This window comes from Camelina sativa, chromosome 20 (genome assembly GCF_030686135.1).
Source record: "Camelina sativa cultivar CO46 ecotype springtype chromosome 20, ASM3068613v1".
NCBI classification, from domain to species: domain Eukaryota; kingdom Viridiplantae; phylum Streptophyta; class Magnoliopsida; order Brassicales; family Brassicaceae; genus Camelina; species Camelina sativa.
The window spans coordinates 8,640,688-8,657,248 of NC_141899.1; the positions used below are offsets into that span (position 1 = coordinate 8,640,688).

Consider the following 16,561-nt stretch of genomic DNA (forward strand, 5'->3'; position numbering starts at 1 on the left):
AAGTGGGATTGATTATGAGGGCGTGTATCATACTCCACAATATGATTGTCGAAAATGAACGAGATGGATACAGTCAAGCTGAGGTTTCTGATTTCCCACAAGCAGAGGGTGTGGATCTTTCATATTCTATCAATATGAATTCAAATATTAGCAACGTGTTGAATGGTCAAATAATAATCCGTGATAGAGAAGTGCATGACCAATTGAAACTTGATTTAATTGAACATTTGTGGACTAAATTTGGATATTAATTATGTTTCATGTTTTAATTAAATATGTTTCTATATTTTATTTCATGGTGTGTTTTATGTTTTTGTTTTTTAATGTTTTGTGTAATAATTTAAAATGTTGTATGTTATTTTATGTTTTTCTTAATAAAATATGTTTCTTTGATATATAAAATAATTTTGAATATTTTAAGATATTAATTATTATTTTACTATATTTATTATTAAGAAACCCTTAAATTTGGTTCTACCAATAATCAACAAAATTTTCCTTAACTCTTAGCAAAGTTTCTTCTCTTTTTTTTCTTATTAAATATGCCTTAAGAAACAACTAAGAAACTAAACCAATGAGGATAGTCTAAGGGCATGTTTATAGGGGATCAGGTGAAAGTGTTCTTAGAGGAGAAATATTGTAAAAATATTGTAAGATCAGGTTTTAAGAACTTTTGTTAAAGAGTTAGTTATTGGGAAAACAGGTATAAGATCTTAAGATTTAATAATATAATATTCTTATAGAAATTTAAAAATGCTTAATAAATACAAAGATTAATATTTAATAAATAATTTAAGAATGTTTAAAACTATTTAATAATATAATATTTATTAATATTCTTATTAAACAAATTACAATTATAAAAATTTATGAAATAACATCTTTTATTAAAATTAAAACTTTTATTAAAATTTAAAAAAACAAATTTTATTAGCTTCTTCTCTCCCCCTCTCACACAAATTTTACTTATAATGCACTACCGAAATATATACAAGTTGTAATTATTCATCATAACCATTAATTAGCAGCTATAAGTCTCACATAGCCAATTGATATCAAGATTCAAGAGCAGAAGAGCTTCACAATAACATTGGAAGGAACAAACATAATTTTCCATGACATCCGCACATAGATATGTCATATGTGTGACGACTCCGGAAGGAGAAAGCGGGTTGAAATCTTCTTTCTTATTGTCCAAAACTCTCCTTTTTGTAGATTTGAAGGGAAAGTCGAAGCCACTCATCACTTGGATCACCAGTAGCCTGGATCATCAACCACTTGGATACTAATACAGAGGAAACAAGGGTCATCTGAGATAAAATCCACCACAAGGATCAAATTGTATACTCAACTCATGTCGAACTATGGGATGCAAGGACATATCATTAAGAACCGACTCAAGAGCAGGAATTGCTTCAGCATCTTGCATCTGTCCCAATGCAAAAGCAGCTTCATGTGCTAACAGATTAGATGAGTCTCTAGATGCTGCAGGAGAATGAAAAAAAAGATAGACGACAAGTTAATCCCAGCGCAATGATCGATAGAAATCTTACCCTACTGAAACTAAAAATAAACACACTCTTGCTCTTTAGAATTTTAAATGTCACATATGAAAGCGAGAAACAATCAGTAATGAGACAGATAGCGCAAAAACGAAATTATGGCAACCACATCCTGATGAACAAAAACTCAAGAATACATAACTAATCTAAAGCTAATCAATCACAAACAGTAACAAAAACCATATCAGTACACATAGACTGAAGAAGTTCTGTCCTGATCAATCATTAACTAAAAGGAAAATGTGGAAACTTGTAGTTCTAGATACATCAAGCAGATAGCTATAAAATTGCAAAGACTCAAAGAATCAAAGTTTTTACATTTGACAAATTTAAGATTTTTCTTAACAACTTCAGTTTTAAGCTTAAAAGAGTAACTCAAAGTTCTTCCTAAAGTATCAATTTTTTTTACTTTCTAGTACAAATGAAATAATAAAACAAGAAAGAGAAGATTTTGAGAAGCAGAGATTGAAAAACAAACCGAGGATTAGAGCGTTGCGAGGTCCTGCTCCTTTCAAGTTGCGAAGAGAGAAGAGAGCTCTAAACCGCTCTGAGATTGACTGTGACTGATCAACCAATCGCTCACAGAGAAACTTCTCCAAGTTGGCCGTCGACGAAACTGATCCATTAGATTCCATCTTCACTAAATCAGTTTGTGAAAAAAGTCTGGGTTCCGACACGACGAAGACGACGACGATGACGACAACTAGGGTTTTTGTATACGAAAGAGGGGAGAATCCGATTCGTGGAATAAAGACGACGGTGAGAAAAAAAAAATCTCTCGTGATTTCGCCTCCTCGACTTTTCCGGGAGAAGAAGAAAAATAAAAATGAAACGACGATGGAAATGAAAAAAAATAAAACGTCCAAAAAATGGACACGTCAGCCTTAGATCACCCGAAGAACTGATCTTATAAGACCTGATCTTATTTATACTGTTCATTTTTTTCCAATATAAAAAAGCCCAAGATCAGCCTTCTGTTTTACCGATAAAAATGGCCTAAAAGTTGTATGGCCCGTTTTTTTCCCCTTTATTGGCCCATGATTAACTGCAGTTCCATTTTTTTTTTTTTTTTTGTCAAACGCAGTACCATATTTTATTACTCGTTTTTGAAAATTTTAGCTTACATGGGAGACTGGGAGTACTAGTGATCGATCACCAATCAGTAAAAATATATGCAAGAAAATAAAACCTTCGTTTAGTGCTCTAATACCTAGTTCGATTTCCAGATAAAAAACATATGAAATTTTCGTTTATGATAACTCTTTCATATAACTCCCAATTCACTATATTTAAGAGTTTCTTAAGTTTAATATTATTACATTTCAATATTTATAGTATATATATTAGAAAAAACATACTGAACCGACAAATAGATGCACACAACTGACAAATTTGTTGGTTGAGGTATGGATTGGCAGCAAAAAGGGACTTTTTAAAATGTGAACTTTGACTGTGAATCTCCCCCAAAACTCTCCCCAACTTCTTTGTCACCGTCATCGTCAAGCTTACGCCAAAGTTGCCAACCATATAATTTATGACACACAACATAAACTACCATTTTTATATAGGAACACACATAAAGCATTAAACTACTTTTTTCAAATGTAACGCCATATTCTTTTCGTTTTGATTTGTCAACAAATGTAACGCCCTATTCAATTATTTTATTTTGGTAACTGATACAACTTTCATAAAGTTGGTTAAATTAAGATTTAATTAATACTCTAGCTCACGCTTCTTGTTTCTCTCTTTTTTTTTTTTTCTGTAACGCGTGCGTTTTAGTTTCAACATAATAAAGCTAAAGTTGTTTTTTCTTAAAGAGTCAGTAACTCAAATGGTGGATATTATTGTTATTCAGTAGCTACAGTTTATGGTTAAAGCTTCTCCATGGATATAAAAATTAGGACTAAAACTTTTCTACTACCATTTTAACTGTGATTGATCATGGCAGACATTTTAAAAGACAATAGCTTTGATTTAATTATGAAAGAAAAAAAAAGATGGCTATGATTTTGGTCAAATGATCATGGCTTGTAGAGCAATTTTTGACATTGAAATTAATAGAAAAGTAAACAAATGGATTTTGAATAGGTGTGTGTCTGAGTAATTTTCTAATTTTCCCATTGGGAGGAAAAAATAGCAGCAATAAGGTCAACGACAAAGAAAAGTCAAGACTTGTTTATTTCTGAATTCTGACCGGATACCACTCCACGAGGCCAGGCTGCTGCAACCTTACAACGTCTGGTTTCAGTTTGGACCAATAAATATAATTTTCAACTTATAAATTTGTATATTCTTAAAATTAATAAATAAAGATACAATTAGTCAGTTTAGACAATATCCAATCCAACAGCTTATAATATTTTCGATATTATTGGTGAATATGTATGTATATATCAAGGTCACACTCAAATGTGTTCAGAACACTGAACTGTTTCCATTCATTAATATAGGCTCATTGATTGAACATAATGGAAAACTAGAAATGATGATAACCAATAAAGAGCCATCACTGATCTATGTTATTTATAATAGCTATTAATTAAAAATTCTGTCCATATAAAAAAAAAACAAAAAAAAAACTTAGGAATTCCATGTGAAAAGGTGGGCCGACAATATAATAGTCAATCATAACGATAGTAAGAACGTAAACATAGAGTTAGATGCGAGTTCATTCATATAACATTATGATATGCTGCTAATTGATTTTTTTTGTTCTTCTTCTTATATAAAGTGGACACTTTTGTCAACAAAGAGGGTAGATTTTTTTTTTTAATGGGTGTGTAACGTAAAAGTAAATGTGTCTCTCACTGACAAAACCTAATTAATAAAAAGCCGTAGACTATAACGCGTTTCTTGCTCCTCTTTTTCCCATCTTCCGCTACACTACTCTTCGATCACTTTTGTTCGAAAACTCTGAAAAGCTTAAATCTACTGTATATATGGTATTATGAAAGTTATGATTAATCTTATATATCGTCTGTTCTATAATATAAGTATCAATGAAGTTGTATTTAAATTTGGATCCCTTAAAAATCAGTAAAATGGTGGTTATCAAATTTTATTTGTAAATTTATTATGTTTACAACTTTAAATAAAATATGTAAAAACCTATTGTGTACAATGGATTTTCTTATAAAGGTGACCTAGTAAAGTGGATTGAACTGAACTAAAACTATAACACATAAACTTTGGAAACGTAAGAACTTGAATTCAAGATCTACCCAATCGCTTTTTTTTTCCCCCCAAGCAAACCAACTTAGAAGATATTCTACTAGCTTACAATATGTCTTTATAATAAGATATAAAAAAAAGAAAATTGTGTCTATCTATATCATAGTTGACTGTTTAGACTTTTAGAGTAAGGCCAATTTCTTCTTTGCCTATACATACCCCACTTCTATTATAAAAGACAGTAACCTTTCTGGAGATCACTCTTTCTTATTTTGTGTGTTAGTGCGTTGAGAGATAGAAAGATAGAGATAGAGAAAAGAAATCGCCATGGCTCATGTAAGTGATCTTCTTTCATCCTTTCTCCTTGTTTTTTCTGTCGTCGTCTTTAACATTCTAAAAGTCCCCTCTCTCTTTTTGGAAAATCGTTTTATTTTCTTCATTAAGATCGTCAAAACCTGCCTAATAGTTTCTTCCCCATCTCTCTCTTACTTGGAATCCACATTCATAGATACACTAAGTGCCAAACTAAGTCACGTGTATAGCTCTTCATACCCTTACATATCCTTTGTTGTTTCTTGTGGTTTCTTGAATCTTGAATCCCTGTGGGTTCTTGATTCCCCTGATTCTTGTTCTTGATTCTTGATTCTTTGAGTACCTGAATGTTGTCAAGGGTTCTTGAGTCTTCTATATGGGTTCTTGATTAGAGATTAACCATATTTTTGTACTAATAATAAATTCGGATGAAACAAATATTTAGGGACAGGGGAGATATGATAATTACAAGAAGAAAAGTGGACAGATTCCGCGGTTTGGAGAATGGGATGAAGCAAATGAGATGCCAATAACACAATACTTTGAGAATCCAAGACAAGCTGGTCTGCTTCGTCACCATAATTACACAACCACTTCTTCTTCTTCCACTACCACTTCATCTTCATCTTCTTCTTCTTCTGCAGAAGCCCTAAAGCTTGCTTCTCGCCATCCACGTCACCACCATCCTTCAAGACAGGTTCGTTCATTTAATCATCATTATTTTTATTTTTCTTGATTATAACAAATAATTATACTGATGTTTAATTAACTCGATAAATGTAATTATCTAAAAGTCTAAAGAACGCGTTATTGTTTGGTGGTAATGACTTGCCGTAGACGGCGGGGGTGACGAGGGAGAAAAGAGGACCACAAAGGCGTGTACGTGACGTGAGTGCACAGACAGACAAGTATTACATTGACGTCAACGGAGTCAAGCAGTTTCAAAACGACGTCGCTCCCATTTCAAAGCCACCTAAGCCAGTTGATGAAGATCTCTACAAGATTCCTCCTGAACTTATCAATTCTTCAACAAGGGTATAGCTAGTGCACCATCCCACACATAACTTTTCCTTAACTAATACTAAGTTTCACAAAAATTATTATGTTATAAAAAGAAGAGCTAATAATATATATATAATTTTGGTGTTGCAGAAGAGAAGGCCTAGCTTTTTAGCTTGCTTGGTTCCATGCGCATGAATTGAAAAGGAAGAATGAAGAGAAGGAGAAGAAAAACAAAGTAGGATCATGAATGAATAATGTAATTTGTTTTGTTTGTTTTTTTGTTGTTTAAAAGTTTCATTTAATATACATATATGATATATACGTGGATTGGCAGAAAAAAAAAAAAAAAAAAAAAAAAAAAGAGAGAGCACACTAATGGTTTATAGAAAAAAGAGGCACAAAGTAACATCATAGTAGTCCTTTGTCTCTTATTGCATATCTACTTTATAAGATTTTCTCTCGTTCTTTTGTCACGTACGTATATATGTTCTCAACAATTTTTGTGTGTGTTATTTGAAAGAGAGTTTTAATGAGAACTACATCTTTAATTGAAAACCATAGATTGATTGAGTAAAAGAAAACTACACTCCCAAAATAAACGATTTAACCCAATTTAATTCTTTTCAAGTATGCCTTGATAGTTCATCAAATTTACCAAATTCACAACAAGACATTACAGTCGATGTGTGGTCATAGTCTAACGTATATAATTACATAAGTTCATTAAATAAAATCATTGTAAAAGTAACAATAAATGTATCGTAGTAGATCATTGATGGTTGTTGATCGAACTACTGTAACAATAACTATTCTTTGGGCCTATGGTGAAAAAGAAGATCCAAAACAAAGAAGTAACAAATCACATTACGATCGAGTAACAAAAGTCATTGGTAGATGGCCTAACCAACCCCACTATATATTATCTCTTGAAGTCAAATATCACTTATGCCACTTTTGATTTTTGATTATCCCGTGACCCAAATTTATGAGAGAGAGCCTATCGTGTTAATCAAACTGTGGGTAAAGATATTCTTTTTTAAATACTACTATAGTTTTTGAATACTATAGAATGTGTTTTGTATACATACATACGCATGTTAATCTACGGTGTATAATAAGAAACAAGTGATGGTGATCAAGTGATGTGATTGGTGAATGTGGTCTTGCTATAAAGTCATCACATTGATTTGATTCTCCATGTTACATCACCCTTCGTCTCTTTTTTTTCTTTCTCTTCATTTCCAATTTTATCCCCGCATTATCTCCAACCAATTACCACCGACGCCCTTGTCAAGTTTCTTAAACACGATAGGTTTAAACCCCACCATAATTACTTTTTTACCAAGTAATCAATCAATCTTGTGAAACAAAAAGTACATTAATTATTTTTAATCATCAAATAAATTACATGTTATACATTTGCTTGTTACTTTGGTTGATTGGAGTCGACTTAGCCATACCATACAGGAGACTATGACCGGCCATATAACCCGCCGTGTGTTGTTACTTACATTCCTAAGCCACCCATTCAGTTGACCTGTATTCGACATATGTACTTACTAACGTTATGACATTTCACTACAAAAAGACCAAAATCTGCTTTTTAAATCCTGAATTCACGATCTTCAATCAGAAAGTCAATTAAGAGTAGCAAAACTCAAGAGAGACTATACACCTTTTCCTTCTATCTTTTAACTTCTACACTTTCTGTGATTATTTACTATTAATTTTTGGATCGGTAAGGTAAGAAGAGTTAAGTTTGCAAAACTATTTACGTATTAACAAGACCTGATTCCTTCCTTCATGCCCTCTGTGGCTCTTTACCAGTAACGAATCTCTTAATCCACTGTAAAATCCCTTGCGCTTTTCTCACTGCACGAACTGATCCTTGCTTCGCAAGTTTCGTAAATGTCCCGTATTGATTCTCCTCTTCTCCCACCACTTTCAGTCTGAACCTGTCTCTGTTTCTATCACACATGTTGAAGACGATCACTACAGCGTTCTCACCATTCAGCAAGCTACTCGGTTTCCTCAAGATACTGAACAGATCATAGATAAACCCTAGATGATCCATTTCCGCAATAGCCCCGGTGTGTGTAGAAACGAACGCCAAGAGAGATAACAACTCATCCACATTGCTTCCCGCTTTGATCTTTTTCGTTGCCGCACGAATCAGACCCGCTGAAACCACTTTTTCCTTGTTCTCCGATTCAATACAGAGGTTAAACACAGTGGAAGTAGCTTCTCTTGTAGCTAACACATCACCTGCTTCGATAAGATCAACCAGCGCCTTGACTGCTTCAGAGTTCCCAATAACGATCTTGTTAGAATCAATAGCTGAAAGTGACGATAACGTCGCTGCAGCGTTTCTTCGTGTCTCAGCTGTCCCCTGTTTCAAACACTTTGTAAGCAGAGGGATCACTAGAATGTTCTCAGCAATTACTGTTTTATTCTTCTCAAGAATCGAGAGGTTGAACAACGATGTGACAATATCCTCCTGAAGCTCGGGGTTCAAGTCCACTCCCTCGCTCAAACCAGAGAGCGGACTAAGCAACCTTGTGATCGAATCATTGATCCCAGCGACAAAGAAGACACGAACATTTGCAAATTTCTTGGTCTGACGGCGAAGCTCTTTCGCAGCTTCAATCTGATCCGTAACCGAGGAAGAAGAGTAAACACGCTGAAGCAGTGCTTCTATGTCAGTAGTGAACAGCTCAGTAACTATCTCACCAGAGGGACGTTTTAGCCGATCAACTTTGTTAACAAGACACCATTGCGTAATCAAGTCATTGATTAAATGGTTTGGTATCCAAAAAAAGTGAGAGAGTACTTCTTTGGTTTTGGGACATGTACGTTCATGCGTAAACCCTTTCCGTACGTCTTCCCCGCGGAAGCTCGGAAACACTTGGTGTGTCCAGGTTCGAGATTCTGTATGAGACGAAAGAGATGGAGTATATGAAAGAGAAGACGACGACGAAGAAGAAGAAGAAGACTCGATTGATGATGATTTGGATTTCTGCTGGGAATTGTGTTTGTTGTAAAACCAATACCAAATTAATTACACAGACAAGTGTGAAGAAGAAACCAATCGCCACTGCAATAGCCATTGGATGGACTATAGTCAAGTCGTTGAATGGGGAGAAATAAGTATGAAAGTCTTTATTTTTATCATTAATAGTATTTTTGCTCGTTCTAACCACAACAGTCTTATTATATATAGACGAAATCAATACTTCCTTCTATGGTTGTCCTCAAACGCCTACCCAAATTCTCTATTTTCTCCCCTTAATTTCCTCACATCAGATGGATCCAGATTGTGTAACACCGGCTTGAAGATTACATATGGTCTGCAACACCACTACAACCCCTAAGCCTAGATTCTCTTATAGCTTGTATGAGATCAGAACCCATCATTTGGCTTCTTTTGATATCATTATCTGTGTGATCATACATATTTCCTTCCCCCGGAATTCCTTGAGAATGTGGCTAATAAAGGTTATGCGGACTTCTTTGCCACTGAAGCTTGGGTACACATGGTGTCTTGTCTTCAATGGCTAGACTGCACTGACAAAAGTCACAAAGATGAAGTAACTGCCGTGAGAGAGAAGCTGGAAAATATAATAGCTTATAATTTTGACTGGCTTGTCCTCTTCGGATTTGGTCTAACACTTGAGAAACGCGTTCATAAGGTAGACCTTTTGCCTTACGTTTGCTTCGACAGAGTTTTAATTTCAGTTTAGAAGTCCGTTGTGAAATCACAAAAACAATTTTGCCAGAAGATGAGAAGACAAAAACTACGGCCACGTTTACCTCTCTTCTAAATAATGAGTTAAGACTTCGACCAAAAACTAGCGGTTGAAAATTTTTCACTTTTAAAACGGGTTTTAAGAAATTTTCTTATAGGACGATGCCCTCTTAAGCAAGGACGGGATTACAATTCTAATCTCATATGCTAAATTTTTTGCGTCCAATAAGCAGTCAAACCAAATTTGCATTGCAAATATCAATTTTTGTGAGATACAACAAATAGCAGGTGAAAGGGGGAAAGGAATCAAATGAATAAAAAACATCACAGCTACACAAGGTAAAGCAAAAGATTAGATCAAATGCTCTGTGCATCTCCATGCTTACACATTAAAACAACATCAATCTAAGCATAGTCGAGAACACAACTTCCCTATTGAGTCCACCCAAGAGCAAAGACTAACAACACTAACATTTCGCCAATTACATCAAAGTAGTCTATATTGCTAAGCCACATCAAGCAACAGCAATCTCATAAACTCGGCAAGATCTAATCTACAGACGCAAATGGAAATTATAAGGAATGATTAACCTAACCTTTGATCGAAATATGCAATGCCATAACATTTCAGGACACGACAATGAAATAAAAACAAAAACTTTAAGATAACAAACGAGTAAACATATCAAAACATATAAGTTTCATGGAGAATCACCATTATCCAAAAAAAAAAGCATAATAAAACTGAAATTATAAAATCTAAAGAGTCTCACATCACAAGTCCATACTCCAAAAACCTTAAGATGATGATTTCGAAATTGAAGAACAACAAAACAAAACAAACCAGCATTTTTTTAACGGTAACTCTTCTGGAAACGAGCACGAGCACCACGACCTCCAAACTTCTTCGGCTCACACCTCCTCGGATCCGCCACAAGAAGAGTCCTGTCGTACCTCACCAAGATATCCTTAATCTCCTTCTTCGATTGCTCATCCACATACTTCTGGTAGAACGCAACAAGAGCCTTCGCGATACTCTGACGGATGGCGTAGACCTGGGAAGTGTGACCACCACCGTTGACACGGATCCTCATGTCCACACCAGCGAAACGGTGCTTTCCGAGGAGAAGCACTGGCTCGAAAATCTTGAATCGGAGGATCTCAGGCTGGAAAAGCTCGATTGGGCAACCGTTGAGCTTGATCAAACCAGATCCACGCTTGCAGTGGGTGACTGCCACTGCAGTCTTCTTCCTTCCGAAGCATTGCACAGATTCAACAGCTGGTTGAGTCGCCATGGTTACGGTTTCTCTCCTTCTCCTTCGTCTGCCGCTCACAAAAGAAACCTAATGCACAGAGTGGGAGCTGAAATGATAAATTTAGGGTTTTAACTCATCAAACTAGGGCATCCTCTCTAAAACGCACCGTTTTGATTAAACTGTTAGTAAAATAAATAAATAAAAACTAAAATTAATATTCCACGTCACTGGTTTACTATGTCTTCTCTTCTCTCTGAGCTCATCTCATCGGAGAGATTGGAGTCCCGGTGAGAAAATGTTCCTCGTCCGGCGTAACACCGGCGGAAGACTCTTCTCGATCTTCACCAACGATTTCAGAGGTTCTGTTGAGTCTAGTATTCGTCATTTCAACAGTCTCGAGCCTTTACAAACCTCTGATTCGACTCCAACGAAAGGCGATTACTTCGCAGCGATCAATCACGTTGTCAACATCGTCCGCCGAGAAGTTCACCCGGAGAGATCTCTGAATCGTCTCCGTCTTCCTGTAACCTCCGAGTTCGTGTTCAGAGTCCTCCGCGCCACTTCTCGTTCCGCCAACGATTCTCTCCGTTTCTTCAACTGGGCTCGATCAAGCCCTAGTTACACACCAACGTCAATGGAATACGAACAGCTTGCGAAATCTTTAGCTTCACATAAAAAATACGAATCGATGTGGAAGATTCTCAAACAGATGAAAGATTTGTCTCTAGACATCTCCGGTGAGACTCTCTGTTTCATCATTGAGCAATACGGTAAAAACGGTCATGTAGATCAAGCAGTGGAGCTTTTCAATGGTGTCCCGAAGACTCTCGGATGTAAACAAACCGTTGATGTTTACAATTCGTTGCTTCATGCGCTTTGTGATGTGAAAATGTTCCATGGCGCTTACGCTTTGATTCGGAGAATGATAAGGAAAGGTCTCAAGCCTGATAAGAGGACGTACGCGATCTTGGTTAACGGATGGTGTTCCGCGGGGAAGATGAAGGAGGCTCAAGAGTTTCTTGATGAGATGAGTAGGAAAGGGTTTAATCCACCGGCTCGTGGTCGTGATTTGCTTATTGAAGGATTGTTAAATGCTGGTTACTTGGAATCTGCTAAAGAGATGGTGAGTAAGATGACCAAAGGAGGTTTTGTTCCTGATATTCAAACTTTTAATACTCTGATTGAAGCTATAACTAAATCAGGGGAAGTTGAGTTTTGCATTGAGATGTATTATACTGCTTGCAAGTTAGGTCTCTGTGTAGATATCGATACTTACAAGACACTTATACCTGCTGTTTCGAAGATTGGGAAGATTGATGAAGCGTTTCGGTTGTTGAACAATTGTGTGGAAGATGGGCATAAGCCGTTTCCGAGTTTGTATGCTCCGATTATTAAGGGGATGTGTAGGAATGGGATGTTTGATGATGCTTTTAGCTTTTTCAGTGATATGAAGGTGAAGGCTCATCCGCCTAACAGGCCGGTTTACACAATGCTGATTACAATGTGTGGTCGTGGTGGGAAATTTGTGGATGCGGCTAATTACTTGGTTGAGATGACAGAGATGGGTTTGGTTCCGATATCACGGTGCTTTGATATGGTTACTGATGGGTTGAAGAATAGCGGGAAGCATGATTTGGCTATGCGAATAGAGCAGTTGGAAGTTCAGCTTAGAGGAGTTTGATAGTGCTACACTTAGAAAGGCTTTTGAGGTTGGGATTCCCCTAAACGTACTCTGATACTTGGGAGTTGGGATTCTACAGACTAGTTTTGTTGTACTGTTGTTTTTAGTTCTATCTGTCAGATCATTAAATACGTATTGTTCTCTTTGGACAGATATTACTACAGAAGAATCAACAACAGAACTCACATTACTAAAGAAACAGTGATGCTTTCAGACAACACAAGCGCTGGTGTTAATACATTGACTCGTTTGTTCCACAGATTACAAATTTCACTCACCACTCTCACCTTTTGTATCATAAACCGACAAATCTTTACTCTTTAGCAAACATCTATATTCACACTTAGAAATAACTAAAGGTCCAAGCCAATAAAGACAAATAATTATTTAACCAAATGCAAAACTGTTCTTTAATAGTACCAAGGTTTGTGCTTTATGGGCAAACACCAACAATTTTCTATAAGCCTTTAGAGCCACAAAATAAAAGAAGTAGCAACAAACAAATTATACGAAAGGGCACGAAGTAAATAATGAAACTACTCTGCGATTAGCAAACGGTTTTGGCCTCGATATGAAGAAACACCTTTCACATGCTTATATGTCCGCTTCAAGGAAGTTTCGAGATAGGGTTACCTAAAGAGGAAGATAAAGTTACATAAATAAAGTGTATTCTTAAAAGGATTTGACTAGACTTTACAATGGTTATAGATATGAAGGAAGGGTCAGTTACCTTCTCGCCTAATTTGAAGGCTGGCAGACCCTTGTAAGGGCATGTACCGCAGCGGAAGGCATCACCGAGCCCACACTGAAAGAATTGTTTAAAAAATTCTCAGTCTTGTGGAACCAAAAATCTAATGCATACAGAGAAAGAGATGGGTAAAGAAGCTTACACTGCCACATGCTGATTGTGGATTCTCGATTTGATCATCTGTGAGGCCCAGCTTCACAGCTTTCTCCTCAATCTCAGCTCTACCACAGACGCAGTTCTTGCAAGCTTTTTTGGTGGTCGCACAACCGCTGGCTGCAAAAAAGTGAAGATCATGTGGTTGTCTTAAACACAAGGGATGAACAAAGAAGATCATGTGGTTGTCTTAAAGACAAGGGATGAACAAGGATAATAAAGATCATGTGGTTGTCTTTAATTACCAACAGGAAGCTGTGGCTTCTTCAAGTCCTCCTCTGTTAAAAGAGAATCTTCATCAATAAGATCCAAGTCATCATCTAGATTAACCTTCAAGAGAACTTTTGCAGGCTTTTTGAGAGCAAATGATGAACCAATTTTCCAAGAAGGTTTCTTTGCCTTGATCTGCATTTGACAACATGTTTCTCTGTTATATGGATGAGCAAAAGTGAGAGCCTATATCTAAGTTCGACAGATAAGTAGAATGAAGATCTTTCATTCTTCATGCTTAAGGCCTAGAATAAGCCTGAACCTAAAACAGCAAGCTTTTATTCATATTTTCGGGAAAGAAGAAACGTTTCCTCATACTAAAAGAAAGAGAAGAAGAGAGACAAGACGTGTAAAACTGCTCACCCCAAAGGATAAACTGAACGTAGACAACTTAATTGATTTCAAATCAACACACTGTGGCTCCAGAAAACCAGCCAACGTCACTCTTTTTTGAATGGTCTGCAAGGAAGACGCCATAAGATTAATCAAGGTCAAATAAAAACCCCATTACAAAGACTAGTAGATGGACGAGACAAACCTGTTGCATATCTTCCAGTTGACCCTCCAAATTCTTGCACACAAAAACCGTGCCACCAGGCTTCAAGATCCTCGAGAACTCACCACATATTTTGTCACTAGGAAAATCAGATGTTTTGGAAATTGCTAAAACAGCGTCCACTGATGAAGAATCCAAAGGAAACTGATCTGCAAAATCATCAATAGTCCAAACATTATGAGAAGAAGATACCAACGAATACCCTAGCACGTGTTCAATTGTTGTCACCCAAGAAAAACACAATCTATCTGCCTTAAAAAGTGTCCATCTCTCGATAATACAGACACAAATCTTCCTATCTAATTTATATTCCGGACCTAACTATTACAAGCTTAGAGCCAGTGAAAACAAAGAAGCAGGAGAATAAAGAGATTTACTTATTGTGGATGCTTGGGTAATAATCAGAGGATCAAAACGCTCCTTTCCAAGCTGTTCCATAACAGTAAGAACAGAGCTAACAGGCAACACAACATCATCCGTCACAGCCAAAACCGTCTTCTGATTAACCATCGAATCCTACAAAAACACAAAAACCCCAAAAACATTAAAAAGGACTAAACTTTGATTGTGTTTTACAACTTTAAGATGGGAATTTAGTTCCGGAAAAAAAAGCTCTTATGACATGCACACATATGAATCAAAGAGAAACAAGTCAATCGATTCACGCAATCAACTACTAAGAATAAAAAAAAAGCTGAGAGATTGATGATAACAGAAACCTAAACTCACCATATTGGGGAAAAATCTCTTTAGAAAAACCTAGCGAGCGAGAAGTACAAAAACCCTAGAAATTATCTCTCTTGTAAATTCTTTTTTGCCTTGAAAAGAGAAATCAAAATCAAATCTTTCTCACCTTCTCTCTCTCTCTCTGGGTCGCTCTTTTATATTTTTTTCGCCGACTCTTTTTGCTGTTTTCTTGGTTCTTCTTTTATAAATGCGGTTTGGTCAAACCGGGTTGCAAGTCGGTCCACGATTGAATAGATGGTACTTTGTAGAGGATGTTTAGCAGAAATTTAAAAAGTAACTAGTTATAGTTTTATTTTCTTATAGTATTTAACTATTTTGTAACAGTTTTTATTTTTTCGGGTGTGCTAAAGAACTATTTTGTAACATGAGTAAAAAAGGTATAGAAATTATGACAACTATCTCACTCATCTCCAATAGCTTTCTTTGTAACTGCTCCCACTTAATTAAAGCTTCTATAGAAAGGAAAAAAATTATCTTATATAATATAGAAGACTTCATTTTAAAATTTTCTTCAAGAATTTGAAACCTGTCACCAAAAGAGTTATTATCTGTAAAAAAAGACAACTTGAATCCAAGTAATATATTATAATATGTTCAATTTTTCTTCTACTTTTTAATCATAACTTCCAATAATAATTTTCTGTATTATTTATTCACTTTAATAAAAATAATTCACATAATATGATTATTAATTTGTTTTGTAATTTCATTCTAATTACAATAAACTAAAATATATTTTAATATATAGAATTTCTAAATATTTATAGAGAGAAAGCTGAATACATATTTCGTTTTATGAGAGAACAAAATGTTTATTTAAAATTACAGTTTGATTAGCTTGAAGTTCCTATCATATATTTATATTTATAGTAATTTAAAATTTTTATATTCAAACCAAAAAAACCAGTTCTTTATTAACAATAAATTTATTTTTATGAATTTTTCACATCTTTTATTAACTTACATATTCTATCAAATATTTTGTGACTCTCATATTTATAATCATATCCATATTTTAAGGCACTAAATTTTAATTACTTGCAATTATTTATTTGTGTTTATGTTATTTTTTTCACCTCCATAGTATTTCTAGCAGTCTAATAAAATTATTAATTACAATTAAAAATAGAATAAATAATAAGAGATATTAATATTTGATTATTGCATTGTTGTTGTTGGATGAGGTTATCAGTGTACATGCAGGTCTAACTTCTTCATCGACTCTGCCTTTGCCATGTGGAGTGGAATCGTATTTGCATTAATCATTCTGTTTAGGTTGGTTGTGATGGCGTATGAAATGTGGTTTAAATGATGAATCTATGGATATCGATAATGGTTTAGGATGATTGATTCTT

At 35.3% G+C, this 16,561-nt stretch overlaps 4 protein-coding genes and 1 pseudogene across 13 annotated transcripts; 2 read left to right on the forward strand and 3 right to left on the reverse strand.

The window, feature by feature from the left end:
- Window positions 1–4,728: 4,728 nt before the first annotated feature.
- Window positions 4,729–6,369, forward strand: LOC104770161 (uncharacterized). 8 transcript variants are annotated; one of them, XM_010494534.3, is made up of 5 exons: window positions 4,729–5,072; window positions 5,494–5,611; window positions 5,693–5,745; window positions 5,886–6,083; window positions 6,201–6,369. In XM_010494534.3, exons 1-5 carry the CDS (start codon window positions 5,064–5,066, stop codon window positions 6,243–6,245), a joined length of 423 nt encoding a protein of 140 aa, XP_010492836.1. In that variant the 5' UTR covers window positions 4,729–5,063; the 3' UTR covers window positions 6,246–6,369. The 8 variants fall into 8 exon arrangements, with proteins under 8 accessions (XP_010492836.1, XP_010492834.1, XP_010492835.1 ...); XM_010494535.3 differs by having other exon boundaries at window positions 4,940–5,072; window positions 5,500–5,611; XM_087506168.1 differs by having other exon boundaries at window positions 5,064–5,272.
- Window positions 6,370–7,637: 1,268 nt separating this feature from the next.
- LOC104772348 (putative U-box domain-containing protein 46 pseudogene) lies at window positions 7,638–9,099 on the reverse strand (annotated as a pseudogene). Its single transcript, XR_015593748.1, has one exon. The product of XR_015593748.1 is annotated as a putative U-box domain-containing protein 46 pseudogene (transcript).
- A 1,337-nt stretch (window positions 9,100–10,436) lies between these two features.
- Window positions 10,437–11,090, reverse strand: LOC104770162 (small ribosomal subunit protein uS9x). The gene has a single exon (XM_010494536.3). The coding sequence runs from the start codon at window positions 11,088–11,090 to the stop codon at window positions 10,650–10,652; it is 441 nt and encodes a 146-aa protein (XP_010492838.1). The 3' UTR covers window positions 10,437–10,649.
- Window positions 11,091–11,346: 256 nt separating this feature from the next.
- LOC104770163 (pentatricopeptide repeat-containing protein At5g18390, mitochondrial) lies at window positions 11,347–12,931 on the forward strand. Its single transcript, XM_019242402.2, has one exon. It carries the CDS (start codon window positions 11,347–11,349, stop codon window positions 12,730–12,732), a length of 1,386 nt encoding a protein of 461 aa, XP_019097947.1. The 3' UTR covers window positions 12,733–12,931.
- Window positions 12,932–13,102: 171 nt separating this feature from the next.
- On the reverse strand, window positions 13,103–15,481 carry LOC104770164 (anamorsin homolog). 2 transcript variants are annotated; one of them, XM_010494539.3, is made up of 8 exons: window positions 15,313–15,481; window positions 14,837–14,975; window positions 14,442–14,608; window positions 14,267–14,362; window positions 13,879–14,038; window positions 13,623–13,753; window positions 13,463–13,537; window positions 13,103–13,365 (listed from the first exon to the last, which is right to left on the reverse strand). In XM_010494539.3, the coding sequence occupies exons 2-8, from the start codon at window positions 14,967–14,969 to the stop codon at window positions 13,327–13,329; spliced, it is 801 nt and encodes a 266-aa protein (XP_010492841.1). In that variant the 5' UTR covers window positions 14,970–14,975; window positions 15,313–15,481; the 3' UTR covers window positions 13,103–13,326. The 2 variants fall into 2 exon arrangements, with proteins under 2 accessions (XP_010492841.1, XP_010492840.1); XM_010494538.3 differs by having other exon boundaries at window positions 15,189–15,418.
- Between the last annotated feature and the right edge of the window lie 1,080 nt (window positions 15,482–16,561).